The 20,855-nt window shown below is 41.1% G+C and overlaps 1 protein-coding gene across 5 annotated transcripts in view; it reads right to left on the bottom strand.

Moving 5' to 3' along the window:
- The window catches only part of MAP2K5 (mitogen-activated protein kinase kinase 5), a 273,914-nt gene that overhangs the window by 29,310 nt on the left and 223,749 nt on the right, over nt 1–20,855 (bottom strand). For 4 of the 5 annotated variants that reach the window (XM_047767144.1, XM_047767146.1, XM_047767147.1 and 1 more), the window contains 2 exons: nt 14,287–14,348; nt 11,161–11,206 (listed from right to left, as the gene is read on the bottom strand). In XM_047767144.1, coding sequence (XP_047623100.1) covers nt 11,161–11,206; nt 14,287–14,348 — 108 coding nt within the window. Of the gene's footprint in view, nt 1–10,490; nt 10,873–11,160; nt 11,207–14,286; nt 14,349–20,855 lie in introns of those variants that run through there. The other variant, XM_047767145.1, reaches the window with a different exon arrangement.

Genomic DNA, 20,855 nt, shown 5'->3' with positions numbered 1-20,855 from the left:
TGCTTGACTGTTATACACCCTCATCTTCCTTGCCAGACTGTAAGGTGGCTGAAGGAAGGACTCAGGCTGACAAACTGCTTCCTTGGCAGCAGGCAGGATTCTCTGCTCAGAGCAGTCAGTCAACAAAGAAAAACAGTGAGTGTGTACTAAGACGCACAGGTGGGGCATTCTTTCCCTATATCACAACAACAGAAAAGGCTGCTGAACTACAAATCTGCACCAGACGTGCAGTGGGTTACAATTCAGCCAGCCCCCTCAAAGCTATCCTTATGCCTTCCTTTGGTACTTAACCCACTTTCCAGGTGATGCACGCTGCTGCCTGCACTGGAGAACTGGAAAGGGGGCCATTTCCAAAGGCAGGAAGCCCATCTACCCAGCCAAAGTCTGCTGACCTCCTCGACGGGAGAAGAAAAAGCTCGTTTTGGAGAAAGAACTTTCCAGCCCTGAAGTGGTGCCTCAGGCCCTGCAAACGCCAGCATTCCAGGGTTACCGGTTTGCCTTCCCGAGAGTTATTAGAGTGAGAGTATTCCAGAGGCAAGCCTGTGGCTTAAAAAAAAAAAAAAAAATCATGTTTAATTTAAAAATTAGAAACTGGAGCAGGCTGTGAGCACAGGGGTTGATTGAAACAAAATTTAAATTCCTGTCAAGCCCATTTAAACACGGGGGCCCTTCATAGACAATTAGCTGCTCCCTGTGAATGCTGAATAAACTCAGGCCTGGTCACTGCGAGAAGAGAGGCGCCTACTGTGAGGCGCTGAAAAAAAAATTAACTAAAATCAGGCTGTATGAAATATTTAGCCTTCCAGTATATCACAGGGGTTTGAAAGTGTAAACAAGACAAAAATCGATTCCTTGGTGCCCTCAAATCAATCCCCCAAAATGGTTAGGGCATCTGTTTCTGCTAAATTTTGTTTACATCGGCAGATTTGCCTTAATTGCAGTTGTTTATCTCTCATTGTCCCTGGGGCCCTAATCTCCCCATTACTAATACTTAACACTCATTTCACATCTAAAGCTACTTCTAATCCTCAACAGGTTTTGGGGGCTCTTAAAATTATTGAAACCGCAGAGGCAGGAGACACAGCCTCTTTGTGAAAGGAACATTTTCTTATCTACTACCAGCTGGGCCCAATCATCACCAGGGATGGCTACAACAAAGGTGCTAAAAGGCTCTTCCACAATGACTGCTGCTCCACTGGGGATTCAGAGGATAAAAAAGAGCTTTGATGGAAAAATCTGAACAAGGGGCTAAAGCAGTCCAGCCAAATAAAGTTACTGTCATAATCAAATGCTGTCAATCACCATGAAAATCCAATTAAAAATGTCTCAGCACAGCCCTCTTAAGTGGAAAAATGTACCCTATTTATACAAATTTTTGTCAACACCACACCAATCCCACAATTAGAAAGTCCTGCTATTAATTGAATCTCCCTCCCCCCCCCAGTTTAAAAAGACATGCAGGCCATTCAGAAGCCTTCTGAGGGAGCTGAGACACACATAGGCTATTGGTATACAATTAAGAGTTAATCGGGTTACATTTGAAAATTCCATTTTTATTTGTGTCAAGGGAACCTTTGCACGAATAAACCAATGGCACCTACTCTCCTACTTCAGAATCAGTGACCATTTATATTAAGAGAACAGAGAAACGGTAAACCAGGATACTGGAAAGAAACTAGTCCACACTCTAGCAAATGTCTCTCGGTAGACCACGGTCTAATGTTTAATTCTAATCTTGAAAATTAAATAGAGGACAGAAGGCCCAAATGTCTCCACTGCTTTTCTGCAGTCTCTAAATGGCCAAGAGAACCTCAAATTATCTGCAGGCCGATTTGGCCCCCCAAATAACTGTGCATCTACAAAAGGCCTCAGCGAAACAAGACTCACGGTCCCCAAAGGTCTCTCTCAAAACTGCTACAAATTAAAAAGCAAACAACCCATTAAACAAATCCAGCTGGTTACAACTGTAAATAGGAGGCTTCTAATATTTTTTCAGCTCTTGAAATTCCTGGTTAGACTCATTAATTATTGATAAGAACTGCATCTATTTATTGGAGTGTACTCACAGGAAAACAAGTTTGCTCCTTTCAACAGCAATTCCCAAATCACAGAGACGGGGCTTCAAGATCCTTTTATATTTCCCCTACGAATGGCTAAATGTCTCTGAATTTTTCAACCTAATCCATTATCCCTGAGAGGGGGGTGGGGTGGCCCTCATCTGATATGCTGATAGATAAAGACCTTGGGGTCCCCTGCCATCAATCTCCCAGGCAAAGATGGTGCTGGCCAGGTGGTCTCCTCTAAGTCTTGACTCTCTAATGACCTCTTGATTTGGAATTAACTGTCAAAGGTGAATTCTCAAGTGGTCCCAACACATGCCAAAGATTACAGGTGCTGTTGAGCAGCCTGCTTCACATTTCTTGCTCTTCCAGGGGGATGGCCGCACCCTGATGCCTGTTCTGATTGGTCACGCTGTACTGGTTGCTAAATGCTTCAAATAATATCCCTGCAAACACTGCAACATCCTAGAAGTTCAATTATTTTGGCGCCAAGTTATTTTACTCACATGACCTCTCAGAGCAGAAAGTCAAACAAAAAGCTCTGATCAGACCATGTATTTCTAGCAGTCATCCTAACTTACACTGAACATCACAGAGCCCAGGGATAGCTTGCTCTTGGGTCAGTCTCTGAAACTTTACTCTGAGTTGCTGAAGAACAAAGGTCTTGTTTGTTTTCATGTCAAGTGAAGTGTTTTACTGAAATGAATTAGAGCGAATGGCACATGCAAAGAATAATCAACAGTAATTTCTCTTTTCTTAATTAGAACAGAGAAGTCACCCGAACGACAATAGCATAGGACCATGCTAGGTACTGAATTAAAGATCACGCTCCTCCTTCAAGGAATTTACAATCTAGTTGGAGGAAAAAGCTATCAAACCAGTGGGTTTCACCTGTGGCTGCTCCTTATAATCACTTGGAGAGCTTTACTTATTTATTTTTGCTTTTTAGGGCCGCATTCACGGCATAAGGAGATTCCCAGGCTAGGGGTTGAATCGGAGCTGCAGCTGCTGGCCTACACCATAGCCACAGCAACGCAGGATCTGAGTTGTGTCTGCAACCTGCACCACAGCTCACGGCCACACCAGATCCTTAACCTACTGAGTGGGGCCAGGGATCGAACCAGAAACCTCATGGTTCTCAGTCGGATTCATTTCCCTTGTGTCACGACAGGAACTCCACTTGGAGAGCTTTATAACAAAACAAACGGGAACCTTCTCCCTGGCCCATATGCCAGAGGGTCTCTGTTCTGGGTTGGGATCCAGACATTTTTCTTTTTAAATACTACTCAGATGATTCTGAAGAGCTGCCAGGATTAGGAACCACTAATCATGCAGGATACCACATGGATGAACTTATGAATCTACAATGAATACATCATTTATGTTAATTAAGCAGTGTTTCAAGTTAGAGCCAATAAATTGTGGCAGGTTTCTGAGAAGGGAGCAAGCACTGTAAAGGGGAGGAGTGGGAAAAGCTGCAGGGAAGAGGGATGCCTCCAAGGACAGTGGAGAGGACGGCATTCTAGGGTGAGGTCACCACCCAAGGAACAGAAGCTCCTTGTGAGTTAAGGAGCATCAAATGAGGAGTGAATGTACAACATACTCTAAAGACCCAGCTTAGTCCTTGTGAATGTGGCAGAACACTGAAAAGTGGCCCCACTTATCCACTTTTCTGGATCCAAGGTAACCAAACTATTCCTGGGGTCAAGGCTATGCAGCCTCACTGTGCCTTGAAACATGACACGGGGAAGATGACAATCCAGCAAAATAAGAAAAGAGGCCTTGTAGGCAGGAGTTCAAAAAATTGCCATCTTAAACAGGCAAATCATCACCATATTAAGAGATCTGACTTGACTGATGGAGGAAAAAAGTTATCCTTAACTGGGAAATTAAAACTGTCAGATTACCATGATCAAGGAATGACAGATTTTATCTATCTGTATCTCTCTTGCTATGTGCATGTACATAAATAGACACCCACACATATACACACATACGTTTGTCTGCTGAAGTCTCGTGAAAAGATTAAGCGGTTATGTCTATGGAAAAACAAAGCTTGTTTTCTGGGGTTATAATCTCTCTGTTCTTGCTGAAGTGCTAACGTGTCATCAAAAATTCAAATTAAAGCTGTCTGATTTAGTGTGATCTCAAGCATCCAGACAGTGATTCTGCTGTTGTAATTATGTGCAATTAAAAGCTAAAATCAACTTCTTACTAGTAGATTCCTATTTATAAGCACACCAAACATCATTTTAATGGTCTTTAGAATTTGGAAATAATAAAAAAATCATTAGGTGGTTGTTGATTGGACCCTATGTGGAGCCTCTAGACTTCTGTGGTATCTTTTGTGCTTGAGGGAAATATTTAGTTGAAGTTACAATTGTCGCCAGGGCTTTCCCCCTGCAATTTCAGGGTGCCTTAGCCAAGGAGCTGATGTGTGCTTCCAAATGAATAACCAAAAGCAAAAAGGATGTGTGCAAGAACTGGGGGCCAGATATACACATAAGTCTGGCCCTAATGGCCTATTTTTATTTTAAAAATTTTATTGGTGTATAGTTGACTCACAATGTTGTTACCAACAGTCTATTTTAAAACTTGCTCTATATGATGCAGCAAAATAACTAAATGTAATAAACTACAAGCAAATATACAGAATTGCTTATTAGAGCATCATTAGTATCTTAAAACGCTTAGACTGCAAGCACAGTGGTCCATGAGCACTGTGCAAGGGGGCTGGGAAAATGTGCCTTTCCTCATATTTGTGCTTAGGACACCTGTAAACCCTGGATCAAAATAAACTGGAACTCATCTTTGGTCCACTTAGTAGAATATGGTGATAATGTTGAACTTAATATCTGAGCCCTGTGCTCCCAGAAAGCAAAACAGGTGAGACATCTCCCCACTCTCTTGTCAGCTACAAAGGACCATCCTGCTCTCACAAAGATATGACCCCTTTCCGTCCTTCCTCATGACATCCCTAAGACTGGCAATGCCTCCATTGTTTACCTGCCTCCGTAACCACGGTTCCCTCCTTTTGCTTTAAGACACTCCTCCTTAATAATTACTCTCCCTATTGTGAGAGCCTGAATAAAATCATTTCCTTAACCATCCAGTGCATTTTGTCTTTCACAGTGGTCAAAAGGTTTGGGTCAAATAGTGCTGAAAATAAAGCCATTTGGTCTACCCAAAAGTCACACTGGAATTTGAGTGCTGGAGAGACAAAAATTCTAACATTGTTTTTCGGATTTTTAAATGGGACCATGCAGATGCCCAATTTATCACATACCTTGATTAACTTAGAGAACAACCAAGCAACCTATCTGAAAATGTAATTACAATCAGGTTTGGATAAGCAGAAAAGCTACCAGTGACAATTTAATTTAGAGGAGTTAAACAAGTTAACATCTCTTTGCAAGTAATTAAATGTTTAAACAGATTTTTTTTCTGGAGCAGTTTGGTGTTTATCAGCCCCCAAACAATACCACCTCCAATATATAAAGTGCTTCTCTGAGAAATGAGATGCCTTCAAGTTTGCAGCTGCTGGGATTCAGCCGAAGGTAAAAAAAATTCTAAAAGCACTATTTTGATTATAACTGACACTCCTCCCCCCAGACCCACACCTGCTTCTCTTGAATTTCCAGTCCCACTATTGCTTTCTAAGCAAAATGTCAAATTTCAATTGCAAACTGCACTGTGTGTTTCTTCTTAGCCGCCTGAATTGAAAACCAAACCTGAGGAAACGCTAAACGAGGACGCCCTGCTCTGGAATGTACAAGAAATGCACAAAATAACAGGCATTATTAGAACCTAAGGAGAAAACCCATGTTTTTAAACAATTACTAAAGCAGTATAGTGATAGCATAAAGACAATTTCTGCGCCAGCTTGTTTCTCTGAAATTCTCTCTGCCACTGAACAGCTAGAACAGATAATAACTATTAGTAAATCAAACTCCTCTGCAATATCCAGCTGTGCCTCACACATTTACATACAGATAGAATGGGTATATGTTTTTAATATGTATGTGATACGTACTTGTACCACAGCCGAAGTGCATGGTACAAAGGAGGAGGAGAATGGCAATCGGATCAGCATGAGATAATAAAGTGGCCTCGATAAAGTATTAGCCAGCGATTGATCTCAAACCGGGATGCTGCTTCTTCTGACCTGATTACTTACTATGCATAGATTCCATTAAATAGAGCTTAGACATGGAAAGCTTTTGGAAACACTCTAAATGCATAGAAGGATCTACAGCACTCTTAACCCCAATTGTAACTGTGTAGGTGCCCACGGCCCACACCTTCCTTGTCAAGGCCCACATTCACGATAGGCTGAGGGGTTAAAGGGGCGCCTGAGAGCTAGCTGGTGGGAAGCCTCGCAGAGGCCCACAGGGAGGGCCCGTCTCTCCCATCCCTTCCCTGCTCCTCCCACCCTCGGATGGTGAATGCCTCCCTCTGGAGCAGCTAGTCTGGTGCAGGCAGCAATGCTCCAGCTATCCGAGTGGGAAGGTAGTGAGGGGGCTGAACGGCCATTTAGTGTCATGGTCCCCTTTGAAAAACTGGTGACAGCAATGAATTCCTCTTTAAAAACCCTGCAAATTCCCCACATGTCTACACATTTTGGATTTAATTTCGGGGGCTCTAACAGACTTCCTGAAGTCACAGACCCCAAGCCGAGGACTGCTGGCCAGGTCCATCCCCTCCATTTTGCAGATGAAGACACAGACGTGGGGAGGGACTGGGGAGCTGCTGACAAGGGAAGGGAAGCTTCTTTGCTAAACCAGCCTGGCCTTCACTACAACACAACCTGAGAGGAGACGAATGCAGCAGAGGGACCTCTCTGTGGTTTACACAAATGGTCTATAGAGTAAGTTTTCTCACTATGCTCTTTTATTTAAAAATATAGAAACATATAATGTGAACAGCCACACAGCCACGAACCTCTCCATCTTTGTACCTTCATCGCAGGTAGTCTCTGACCCTGAGCATAGGGGTCTGATTCTTAGATTTCTGCTTCCGTCAATCTGATTATTGATGTTTGGGAAAATTCACACCCTCCTCCTCTTCCCTCTTGTTGCAATCCCATCAATCCCTCCTGACTGACAGAGGCTGTCTTTTTAGCCACATAAGCTGTGACATCCTTGCCTGGTTGTTAGAAACCTTTGAATGCTGTCTGCAACCTCCTCAGTTTCTTCAGCCTGGAAACTTTCTTCTAAGTTTCTTGGTCTTTAGTCACAGAGCTGGGGCATCACTGACTTAGGTCTTTACTGTGCTTTACATCAAGCTGACATAAAGGTGGGTTTTTAAATCATGGAATCATTATCACAGGAGCAGAAAGAGTATGTATCTATCTGGTTGTGTCAGCCTGCTGAATGCTCCTAGCTGCCTGCATGGCTGGCTTTCCTTTGTTAGGTTTAAAGCTGACCCGTGATTCATGCAATAACTCTGAAGAAAGATCAGATCTCCGCCAAGGATGAAGGACTTTCCTATACTTGAACAGGAGTCCACTTAAGAGAATTTTCTCATGAAAAAAGATACTTAGGGATGGGTGTGCTGCTTCTATGTCAAGTCAGTGTTTTCACACCTGGATATTAGGGTTCCATTGTTAGCAAAGGAATTTCTTAATGGATTGCCCTGCTGGTGGTGAATATATTGCCTATTTGAACTTCAACTGTGTAGGTTTGTGACTCCACAAGGTTAGTATCAGTGGTGTTTCTGTTCCAGCAAGCACTAGAGGTGTCACACTGCTCTAAAGAGGTCTGCGGACTCTACACACTCATGCCTTGCCCACCCTTTCCTTTGCCTGGAACGACTCTTGCAAAAAACTCTATTAAAGTTCAATCCATCCTCCAAGAGCTGGATCCTTTTCTTTCTTTCTTTTTTGCTTTTTAGGGTCACACCTGCGGTACCTGGATGTTCCCATGCTAGGGGTCAATCAGAGCTGTAGCCACTGGCCTAGGCCACAGCCACAGCAATGCAGGATTCTTAACCCACTGAGTGAGGCCAGGGATCAAACCCACAACCTCATGGTTACTAGCTGGATTCGCTTCCAATGTGCCACAATGGGAACTCTGCTGGATCCTTTTCAAACGCCACCTTCTCCAGGTAGCTTTTCCCCATTTCCCCAAATGGATCCCCATAGAACTCTGCAGGTCTTTTACAGCAGTTTATTCTAGTTACTTGTGTACGTGCCCTATCCCCTGAAACACTGTATGCATGAGGCTTCTCTGTATCCTCTGAGTCTAGCACAGGACTTCACCCATAATTCTATAGCTACTTAATTCAGTTGTCTACCTGGTCTGAGATCTCCCAAGAAAAAGTAAATGCCGATGATGAAACTTCTAAGTTAATTTTTTATGTAGCTTAAGGGCTGTATCTCAGAAAACTACACCAGCTCATGTGGACCCTGACTGACCCCACATGTGAGTGTTAAGGGAAATTCTTGTTCCAACTTTTAAACATTTCCGCTTAGAACACAGAAACTGTAGCCATATTAGATATAACCACACAAGGTAGAGAGAATTAAATAGCTAAACAAATGAGCTCTAACACTGGGATTCTAATGATTTCAAGAGTCTACACTTGAGTTTTACATTTCATCTTTAAGAATGACATGGTCAAAACTGCAAAGATGATGATTTTTAAGATCTGGGTATTTTGGTATATAAGGTAACTCTACCAAGTAAAAAGGCAAAAGCCTGTAGAGTGCCTGCTAAGTGCATGGCCCTGGCCCAGAGGTGAGGGTGCTTTGGCACACCTCTCCCTGCACTGATTTACTCAGGCTGGGACCTGTTGAGATTGGTGCTCAGGGCCACACCTGAGTTTATGTAAGATTTCCTTAATGGCGAATCTGGAACTTTCAGAATTTCCACCTGACCTCATCTCTGATGCTCCTCCTATGATTTGGAAAATGCAGCCCATAGGGAAACCTTGACAATCCTGCAGGCCTCCCAGCTGATGTGGCCCAGGCTGTGCAGACCCATGTTGGTACCCTGCTGGCTGGAGTCACTGCACTAGGGAGATAAACTGCTTTTTCTGTGAAAGGCAGGCCCCCACCCACGGTGACAAATGGGCTCTACAGTTCACGCTTTCCAGAGGACGCTCTCAGCTTCCAGATGGGAGCACGATCAAATAGGTTGTAGACAGAGAGGGAAAAGGAAAAATTAAAGCTATTAATATGCTAGAAGGAATAAAGAGACTGGTTCCTTAAGATTGGGCCCCAAGGTTGTGACTTGGAGTCCTTAAGCCAAGGACAGCCCAGTTTCTCTCCTATCCCCTCTTGGGCCCAAAGGTAGGCAGGGCTCAACCCCCTTGACCACAGGAGACACACACACACACACACACACACACACGCACACGCACACGCACACACACTCACACACTCCATTGTTTCCTGCCCCCTCACTGAGCTTGTACTAAGCCAGGGGGTGCCTCACTATTGCTATACCTAGGGGAATAAACTCATTTAAATCAAACTGTGAGCAATACTAGAAATAATGTTAAATTAAGTATAGGATGGTGCTTCCTGTGACTAAATTTTTCATTGTATTTTACAGATTTATTGATATTGATTAATTAAAAATGTGGGATGGCACACATCAGGGTGTATGGTTGTAAAAAGATATATCGAAAAACGTACCCCTTGTCTCTCTCCACACACACAGACAGCCATGCACGCTTGCTTCCAAGGCACTGAAAGTACGTACCCTTTAGCCTCGTCTTTATGACTTGCCACCCTGGAGTGGTATTCCTTACCAACACATACATCCGTATGCATTTATGAGTGTATGTATGATCTGTAGATGTTTTATTTATAAGTGGCCAACTCACTGCAGCACTGAAACATGCATTTACAAATAGGTATCTGTTTTATGAAACCCTATTCCTTTGTTTTAATAGCCAAGCTATCCAGCCATGGCATGATAATGTACAAGGTAAATGGGTCTCCATCTCTAGAACCTGTTCCAAGTTTCCTCAAATGTGACTAACTGCGTGAATTTCTCAACCATCTGAGACAACCCCCAATTAAAAAAAAAAAAAAAAAAAAGGACTGGTTTATTCTAGACATGAAAGCCTGCACAGTTATAAATTGCAGAGGTTTTAGGGGTAAACTTTAACTTGAAACTACCCTGAAAACTGAGATTTTGCTCCAGGAGTAACATGAGGGAGAAAACTACCTTCTCAGCATTTATGATGCAAAAGGGAAACATACTGCTATTTTCTATTTGGGGATGAAATCTGTATGATGTAGAAGTTTGGGCGCTTAAGAGTATTTATCAGGGTAAAATACAAAGGCTAAAAACCTTTGAACTGATATCTGTAAAATGCTTATTATTTAAAGTGGTGAGAGAAAATGGGTCAGAATCTCCTCTGACTGTAATAATCTTAAGACAGGGAATGGTACACAAAACATTAGAAAGAGTAGGCTATAATTAGTATTTACTAATGCTCGATGCCAACGTTATTCTAACAGCTTGTATATTGTCAAATCAACAATCTGCACTAAATAAATGACCATTTGGGAATTGTTAGGGAGCGTCTCTGTTCCTCTCCCTGCTTGACTAAAACTGTCATTTGCAATCAAAGAAAGCGGCCCTGGAGCTGAGAACACAGCACTTGCAGCCTTATAGTTGTCTCTTTCTGAGGAGAAGACCAAAGATTCACATTAACTTGATCTTTTGCAGCCAATCTAATTTCATTCTCCATGAATTCAAGAGGACTCCACACCACATTCAGAATTTCCTATAGGATTGCACCAAAACCTTAATATGCTGCTATCTTCTTTGTTACTGATCCTCTGAATTCTGAGAGGCTGTAATAGCAAATGAGGACAAGGAATAACCTAGATTAACTTGTGACCCTTGAGTGTGAGGTAAAGAAAAAGAACTCTGTATTAAGTTTCAAAATAGTGAAGGGTTTTTAAGAAGTGAAAACTACTATCTGAGGATGTGAGCTTCAAATGCACCCACCCAAATAAAGTAAATAATATTAGCTCTCCAGAGTCTGTGGCTGCTTTAAATCCCATTCTGGTCCTTTTAATGGACTGTTAAGCATAGATATGTAACTGGAGAATTCTAACGTAACTAAAAGATCTACTTACCATCAGTTCCTCAGGTGCTGGCCTTTCTTTTGGCTGTTTTCGCATGCTGTAAGAGAAAAAGTCATTTTATCTATATCACTTGTTAATTTGTGCTATAATCCACCACTGACTATTTCCCCTGGAATTAGAATATTTTCAAAATTAATCATGTTCAATTTTTGGTCAAAGCATTAGCATATATTCCCTTTCTTTTATTTTGGCTTTCAATTGATCAGTTGTCTCTTTCTGAGGAAAGACCAAAGATTAATGAATCAAAAACGCGAGAATTTTTTTTTAGTCAACTCTCACAATACAGCTAAAGAATGAATTTAAATATATCCTATTTCTACTTTTGAAACAAAGGTGAAAAAAAAAGCAGCAGCAATGTTCTCTTCCTGAATCAGTTATTAATTCATTTCAAACAACTTCAGGGAATAATATACTTCTTTTTTGGTAACTGGGATAAGACAGTGCGAAAAGAAATATGACTATCAGGTCAAATAAGAAAACATCTCATTCCTTCATTAGTACACTGAAGGGACAAGTAATATACAAAAGAGGTCAGGAATGAAGATAATGCTACAAAATTACAAATGGGTTATTACATTATCTCGACTTTCACTTATTTTGCTACAATGAAAGGTGAGAATTCATTAAACAACTGTGGGAAAGTTAAGTTTGTTTAAGCTGCTTAAAAAGGACATTCATCATGCAAAACCTTTCTTGTGTTCCATGAAATAGGTATAATTAGTAGCTGTAGCAGGTACTGAGCTATGTGATGCAATACCCACTCACGGGACCAAGGTGACTGTGGGGAAGCTGCCTACTTGATGGTGATTTATACTAACCTCAGAGTATCTGTGGGATGAAGTCATGAAAAGACATTGCTGCTTCTACGACTTGGAAAATCACACAGACGCTTTTTTCTTTATATAAGCCAACCTCAAACAAGCAGGAAGAAAACCCTTTATACAATCTCTGCATTTGCTGATGGTATTTTTTTTTTTTTAAGTAGAGATCTAATGATCACTTGGTAAACAAGAACTGTAGTTATGAAGCATTAATGACATTGAGGACATTTGCCTTCCCTATAAATAACCATATGCACCTCTCAAATACTGTATCTATTAACAATTAATTCAAGCTGTCTCACCAGTGGAGTTGGTAACAGTCCTAATCTGACATTCCAAAGTAGCTGTATCTCTTGGGAAAACAAGGCTATTACCCACTATCATTTCTGTTTCAGCTTGACATCTATGGAAATTTCAACACAGGTTATCCCTCCCTGTTTCGCCACAAAACTTTTATATAACAGCTGATTAATTTTTTGGACAGGAGGCAGGCAACACCTTATCTGCTTTTCTCCCTGTCTGCTCAGAACCTACTCCAGCCCCAGTTTGGCCTCTGACCACATAGTGGGCTAAGCACGGTGGTCAGGCATAAATCCAACAACTCGGATCGGGTGGTGCCCAAACTCAGCGCTCCAGGCAGCTTAGGAATTGCACAGTTTGTTTTTTCAATTTCTGCATTTCAAAATGGGGCATTCTCATCATGTGCTTCTGAGTGTTTCTAGGAATTCCACATAAGGAAATTTAGAGAGACTAATACATATTTCTAGATAATACCTCTAATATTGAGGAGCTTAGGATTCCAGTATGTAATTAAAATGTGTGCTTTTTCCCATCATGGCATGTTTTGAAAATAAAATGTTTGCCCAGTGAAAATAGTTTTTAAAAGCTATAGAATATTATATAAGTATTTTAAATAAATAGAAACAGTGTTAGTAATATTTTAGAAGCCAGGGGAAAACAATTTCTTCCCCACATATTTTTCTATGGATATAAACTGCTTGAGACATTTTTATTAAGAGGTAACATATTACACTTAGTCAAAAAGGTGATAAAGCTTGACATTTATATTAAGGAATATTTCTTGGTTTCACTTTAGCATCATCATCAGATGGATCATGGGGCGGGGTGCAGTGTAGTTATTTCAGTTTAGCAAGGGCTCTTGACCGCACCTTGTTGTGGCACCACGGGAACGAAGGGCTCATTTTCCACCAGTGGATGCGACTCTGAAGGAGTGATGAAATGAGGACTTTTGATGAAGGAGGGAAAGGGAAGCTATGAAGGAGTTCCAATATGTCCAGAACAGACTCTAGTTGGTCCTGTCTCCTGCTCTGGGGCAGTCATTTCTACATGCCCAATTTCCTTCTCTCTCTCACCATGCTATGGTGAGGAAGAGGGCAGAAGTAGGCCAATGGAGCAACTTGGCCTTCCAAGGCCACATGGGTGCTGCCAAATAGGGGAGAGGCGGATGATGTGAAAGGGATAATAAAAGAAAACCTTGTTCTACTGGGAGGAAAAAGGCAGAAGCCTGGAAAAGAACCTTTGGCAGAAAAACGCCTGTTTCCTCAGGTGTAAAATGACATGGGAGGGCCCCTTTGATCTAAATCCTGTGATGGAGGATAATGTGAAAAAAAGAATGTATCTAAATGTATAACTGGGATACTTTGCTGTACAGCAGAAATTGACAGGACATTGTAAATCAACTATAATAAAAAAGTTAAAAAAAAAATCCTGTGGTTCCTTTCAGTTCTTACAGTGGTTAAAGTGGGCCTAATGGAACTGTGTTTTCATGGTCTTTTCAACATCAAAATTCACTGAAATGGGATTCCAGTATTGTGTCTAAAATATAACCATAGATAATAGTTATTTACTGAAAATCCTATGAATTAATAAATTATGCTGCTCCCACTAAGTGATGGACAGTTTTAGGGGTAACTTGAGGTTACATTAATAAAAATAAGCTTCATATGTCTGTTCAATAGGGGCTATAAAATTGTGTATTTCTAAAAAAAAAAAAAAACTGGATAGCAACAGTATCTGTGCTCAAAAAAGTTGGCTGATTCTCAGAAGTTTATTGAAACAGGGAAAAGCCTCTAAAGTACATTTATGACTATTTGTGTAAATAACATTTACATAATTTAAATAATATCTTCAGCTTTGCTGCCCCATCTGCCCAAGGCCCCGAAGTCCCTCCTGTCTCCAAAAGGAAGCAGGGAGAGCCATAAGGTCTCACGGAGCTTCGAGTTAATGGCATGTATCATTTACATTGAGGGCATGGCATGTTTGCAAACGGGCTCACCACTGAGTGATGAAATGTACAAACGGTTCGGAGAACTCTCCAACGGGAAGGACGGGCGAATCCTGGGATGGAGAAAAAACAAGTCACCAAAAGTCACAACAATTCCTTTCCTTCCTTTACTACCCCCCACCCTCCTCCATCCCAAAGGAACATACAAAGATGAATACATAACAAGGATCCACCACCATGTGGAAAGGAAAATAAGGCCTCATCCAATTAAAAAAAATTGTCTACACCCGCTTCCACATGTTTATGTACAAATGCCAAATTTAAAGCCACACACACTTTACAATGGTGAGAAACATGAGAGCAAAGAGGGAAGAGAGGTGAAAAAAGGACAATGATAGCCACAGGGTAGGAAAGAAGGTACGAAAGTGTAAATGAGAAATTAATGATTATTTAAGTAACACACAAATGGTCTTGTAATTAACAAAGAGCTGTGAAATTATTCTAGTGTTGACCTTTGTTTCTTTGACTGGATTTGCTATTTATTTACACTTTCTTTTTTATTTACATTTATTTGTATATTCAACTGCTCTTCACTGCTTGCCCCTAACTGAATCAAGTGGGTCAGGGTTTTGGTTTTGGTTTTTTTTGTCACTTAGGAAAAAAAAAAAAAAGAAAAGCTTTTATAGGGGAAGCCGTTTCCTGAAAAGGAATTTCAGCCTGTTTGCCAGTCTAGGCAAACTCATCACATGAGAAAGCCAGTGAATTAAGGACACAATGAAAAGTTCCCACCTTGACCACCAACAGAATGGGTTTGGAGGTAGGAGTCACTCAAGAGAGCAGAAAACTACACAGCAACAAACAACAACCACCGAGTAACACGGGGAGCAAACCCCATTACCATTTGCAAAGGAAGGCTTTAAGAATTTAGGAGTTTTCCCAAGAATGACAGAGAGCGCCACTGTGTTTATAGTGTAACGGCTCAGGATGTAATGAAATTACACTGCAGAGTACTTTAACAGTCATCTCATTAGACCTACAGTTGGAACAAGAGAGCCACATAAAGTAGGCAGCTGCAAATGACTCCATTCTCATCTATTCTCATTTGCTATTAAAAATACCTTTCGGCGGCTTTTTTCCTCCCTGACATCCCTACACAAAGTGCCCTGCAAAGTATGATACATGCACCTATTTAAATTAACAAAGGAATGACTTATTTTAATCTCACTGTGCTTTGGAGTGCTTTGGCCATTTGGATGAGCAATATATCATTACATACAACCTTCCAGCGCTGCAGGCAAGAAACTCAGAGCATGCAGCATTTGGTGGGAGCCAAACAATTTCTCTAGCACACAACTGTGTCAAATGCATGCATGTATTCATTATTGAGAACGAGAGGAAATAGCTTTGATGTAGTGGAAAAAAGAAGATGATAAAAGCACCTCTGCAATATGCGTGTCATTATCAATGGTGGCAGATAGATACAACTGCACAGCCTCCTATGTGATTAGTAAATATACATATAATTGCTGTGGCCAATTATCAGAAAAATGAGATCGGTAATTACAAGACAGAAAATTAACTAGAACTCTTATTAAGGCTTTGTTTCCAAGTCAAACAATTGGAAATCGCTGGTAAATACAATGAAATCAAAAGGAACTGAAGGGGGAGTGGTCAAAGCAGCCAAAAAAAAAAAAATTTTTTTTTTTGAAGATGTTTAAAGAAAAGGAATGTAAACCAAATGTTTCTTACTTTTGGAATATCTGTCCTTTTGAATTTACTCTATTCATCCAGAGAAGGGGAAGGTTAGTAATCATAAACTTAAAATTCTCATCAGTAGTGAAAGGCTTCCAAGAGGAAAGGAAAACAAAGGAAAATGGGAGTGAAATAGAATCTTGCCAAGTTCAAAGGATTACATGCAGGCATTACATAGAGAGGACATGAAAAACGGGGGGCTGATGAAACAGTCTGCTCAAAAGAAACACGGCACGCAATAACGTGACAAGTCCTCGATAAAGGTACTATAAAATGGTCACAGAAGTCCTATCAGTTTGAAGAGCAAAAATAAAACATGATATCAATTTCAGCCCGGTTTGTTTTAGGAAAGCCATATATTTCACCAAGCCTGCAAGAGTCTGCAAGTCCTAGTTCAAGAAATGACATCTTGCTGTCTCAAATACTGCTAATAAAAAGATAGTTCAAAGTCTGAGGTACAAAAATTATGGACTCTGATCAGGTAGTTCTCTAAGTCACTCCTTTCTGAAATTTTTTGGGAAGCTGTAGCACTGCAAGTGTCTGAATAGTACTTGTTTTAAAATGAATGTTTAGGAAAATAAAAGCCTCCTGGAGGCCTATATACTGAATATTTACAAAGATGGTTAAAATTCTAGACTGGTTTTCTACAATGATCCTGGTGTAAAACATGACGTTAATGTGGGTCTCATTTCAAAGTATGATATGAAGAGTAAATTAATGAATTATAGACTAGGCAACTTGATGAAGATGTCACTTTAACATGGATGAGAAACAAAATGAGGAAACTGTGACATCTTTGCATGGGTAGTTAATTTTATTTAAGACCTGATATTGTAGCCCGTTAAGTTCCTCATAATATAAAACTAAGGAACACTGGGTGGTACCCATGAATAATTTATTTCACTTGTGAAAATGCCAACCCAAGTCGCCTTTGCAAGAACCATAGAGAGTGAATTCTCATCTCCGTGGTGCCTGGAAAGAATCAGTCATCAAAGATGCAGGGGGAAATTCTAATCTCACATGCAGAATGAGAGATATTTCTTTTCATTTGAAAATCCATGTCTCTTGTGTATCTCAGAGGAGAATTTTCTGAGATTCAGGAAACTGACAAACACAGGGGCAGAGTGTAGTCCTTTGAGAGCCTTCAACTCCACAAAAGCATGAGGCTGTTAACATCCCAAAGAAGGCAAATGAAGAGGCCTAATGGTGTTCACCACACCAGAGGATTTTTAAGCACACTTTTCTCATTTTTAAGCAAGTAAAATTAGAAGGGAGTTTAGATCAGGATGTATGAAACCACCGAGAACGTGCCTAATTCGTTAACTAATTGCAATTGGTGCAAAAGCGGGAGGGAGGCTCACAGTAAAGCCCTTCCAGTGTCTCCGTGGCTCCCAGGCACGGAAAGCAGTCAATCACCGAGGGGTGAGAGCAAGACAGACCCAAGTCCAGGGAGGCGTTCAGAGGGTCTCATGAAGTCACCGCTGCTACTTTTCAAAAATGTCCTCTGTGGAACATGGATTTCAGGTAAGATGAAGAAAAGCATTTCAAAAATGTAAACATGAATTAGAGAAGCAGCTACACCAGTAACTCTCAGTACTGGCTGAAACAGACTCTAAATCATTCACAGAAATCACTCCAAGATCGCAGGTGCCATATTTCACCTAGAGGGCTTGTGGGGGATGCTTCCCTGTTGAACTTCTAAGTACGGCGGTATGGACTGAAACAGTGGACACAACCTTAACCAAAAGCCTTGACCTGAGATTCTGGTTCCGAATCAGCTTTAGTCCTGCTACAGGGACCCAAGCCGGGAGCAGGCAACTGTTCTATAAAACAGCTACTGCAGACCATTTCAGTAAGCAATTCTGGTCACCATGGAGGGCGGTCTCCAAGTCTCAGAGGTTTCAGGAACTACCTGGTCAGCCTCTTCTGCTAACATAAGCAGGCAGCACACAAGAGAACAGCGAAGGACAACGGGAAGAAAGTTGAGTGATGCCTTTGCTTGGTGAATAATGAACAGTTCAGGAAGGTCAACCCATTACAACGGAAACTATTTAATTATTAATTATGCACAATCTATGAGCAAAAGGACAAGTTCAGAATGTTTAATGTATGCTAACTCCAACTGGACTCTCTCTGGGTATTTTGTTATTAGCACTTGTCAGCAAGGTACTCAAGCATAAAAAAAGGTAAGCAGCAGAAAATCTGAATGCGTGCGTACCAGCAATGAGGTGGGGGAGGGGAGGAGGGCGAAGGAGGTCCAACTCCAACCACGGCCGCTGCTGGTTCACTTGCAGAGTAAGTGTGCCCGTAACTATACTTTATGGCCTTGAGAGCAGGCTGGTACACTGGATATTCCAAGTACGGAAGACATAAATGAGAAAAATGCGTTTGAAATAACTTACTTAAAAGAGAGATCATTATTTTGAAGGCATAGTTTTTTTTTTTTAAACTATGATGTTTCTTGGCTTTAAAGATCTGTGTTATTAATGTTCATGCACACACACACTCACAGAGTGCATGTAAAATTGGCAGAATCTGAATAAATTCAGTGGAATATATCAGTGTCAATTTCCCAGTTCTAATATTGTACTATCCTATGAACTGTTACCACCAGGGGCCACTGGATGAAGGGTACACAGGACCTCTCCATATTATTTCTTCCAACTGCATGTGTATCTAAAATGATGTCAAAATAGGGAGTTTAAAAGTATAAACGCAGGGAGCTATTTTTTAAAAATTCACGAGGTCCAGATTTTTAGTGGAGCTCTGCTTTGTATAATGGAGAAGCCTGGGCATAACTATTCAATGGGGAAAAAGTTGAGGAATCTTGGCTTTAAAAATATACTTAGAGGGTTTAATTTCTGCCTCTAATTCATAATTAAAGATGGCAATGGAAACTAACAATGATGTGGTGGTTAATTAATAGGTGTACTAATAGGGCATGGACACAAAATACTGTAAAAAATGATACAATCATTCAGTACCTATTGGTTCATTCAGTAAACAATTTTATTGACCATCATGTCAAAGGCACTGGCATGGCATTGCAGGATGACTGATACTTAATCCATACACTGGAAGAATCTCTGTATTATTCAGGGGGATAAGACATGCACCCCTAAGAGTGATGGGGAAGAAACTATTTAGAGTCTGGAAGGCTGTGAGATATCTTTGTTCTCCTACTTCCTTCCTTCCTCATTTCCAGAGAGCACCTGAGGTGAAGGGGCCTTGAACATCTCAATCGGTGTCATGTTCCCTTCTCTTTGTGCAAAACACATTCCTTGATATCAAAATTTTATACCTATTGGCAGTAAAACATAAGGAAGGTAGAAAGACAACTTCTCAAAAATATCAAAGGCACACTGGTGAATCTGAGGTCAGCTGTGCTGTGGTTAGATTAAATTAGGTAAGTTAAATGAAATATGACAGACTTCTTAATAGTTTTAACAGCCTATTTCTAGACTTGATATCAGAAAATCTCCTGTAGTCTGTCTAGTACTGAGAGTTATGCTCCAATATCTCAATTTTTTTTTTTTTGCGGCAGGCTTGGCACATGGAAGTTCCCAAGCCAGGATCAAGTCTGAACTGCAGTGGAGACCTATGCCATAGCTGCGGCAACACTGGATCCTTAACCCACTACACCAGGCTGGGGATTGAACCTGTGCTTCAGCGGTGACCTGAGCTGCTGCAGTTGGATCTGTAACCCAATGCACCACAGTGGGAATGCCTAAAAATAATTTTTTTTTGTCCTTTTTGTTGTTGTTGTTGCTATTTCTTGGGCCGCTCCCGCGGCATATGGAGGTTCCCAGGCTAGGGGTCGAATCGGAGCTGTAGCCACCGGCCTACGCCAGAGCCACAGCAACGCGGGATGCGAGCCGCGTCTGCAACCTACACCACAGCTCACGGCAACGCCGGATCGTTAACCCACTGAGCAAGGGCAGGGATCGAACCCGCAACCTCATGGTTCCTAGTCGGATTCGTTAACCACTGCGCCACAACGGGAACTCCTAAAAATAATTTTTTTTAATTTAAGCCTAATGGTCCTTTGGCCTGGCCCAACAATTTCCGGCCCTACCCACTGGGGTTCATCCTAATTGCCACAGCTCTCCTAAACAGCTCCATGTCTATTCATAATGCTGGGATCAAAGGTTGTTTGTGGTTCCAGTGGCTTCCATCAGACAGGACAGCATTTTACTTTGTTAGATCCCAAATTGGTTTTTGATCCTCTACTGTTCACTGCCTTAAAATAGTATCTTTGTGAGACAACTGGCAGAATCCACAGGACAAGTCTTCTCTTCACTGCAGAAGAAATCTAGTTTGTTTTTGGGAAAAAAAAGACACAAGAATTTAAAAAAAAAAAAATTGGACCCTCATCTTTAAAGATCTCCACTGAAGTTAATCTACAAAGCGAAAATCTACCTGTCCAAAGTGTAACCCAATGGTAGGTGCTGGGAAATTAGCTCAGTTTTAATATTTTGAAGGTCTTCAATATTCATATCTATAAGTTTCTGCTATAACAGATTGTAGCCAGGAAAAAAAAGGCAGTCACATCCCATCAGAGAGAGAAAGATGGGAAATGGATAGACCAGTACCCAGTCAGAGGACTCAGCCCAGTTAAGATACAAGTGAATCTGTACACACTTGTACAGATTCAACCAATGCTTGCTCAAAATACTTAGTTTACTTAAAAATGTGGCCAGGCTGTCGCTGTCAGGAAACAATCAGTATTTTGACATTAAGTGTATTTTTGATTTCACAATGCAGATGGAACTGACCTAATATGCAGGGTGTTATAACAGACAACACTGGGGTGAGAAAGCAGCTTTGAATTTAGGGAGGCTTGCAGATGGATGTCATCAGAAAAGGAA

The sequence above is a fragment of the Phacochoerus africanus genome, chromosome 2 (assembly GCF_016906955.1).
Source record: "Phacochoerus africanus isolate WHEZ1 chromosome 2, ROS_Pafr_v1, whole genome shotgun sequence".
In the NCBI taxonomy this organism is placed as follows: domain Eukaryota; kingdom Metazoa; phylum Chordata; class Mammalia; order Artiodactyla; family Suidae; genus Phacochoerus; species Phacochoerus africanus.
This window is presented reverse-complemented; position numbering and strand designations above follow the sequence as displayed.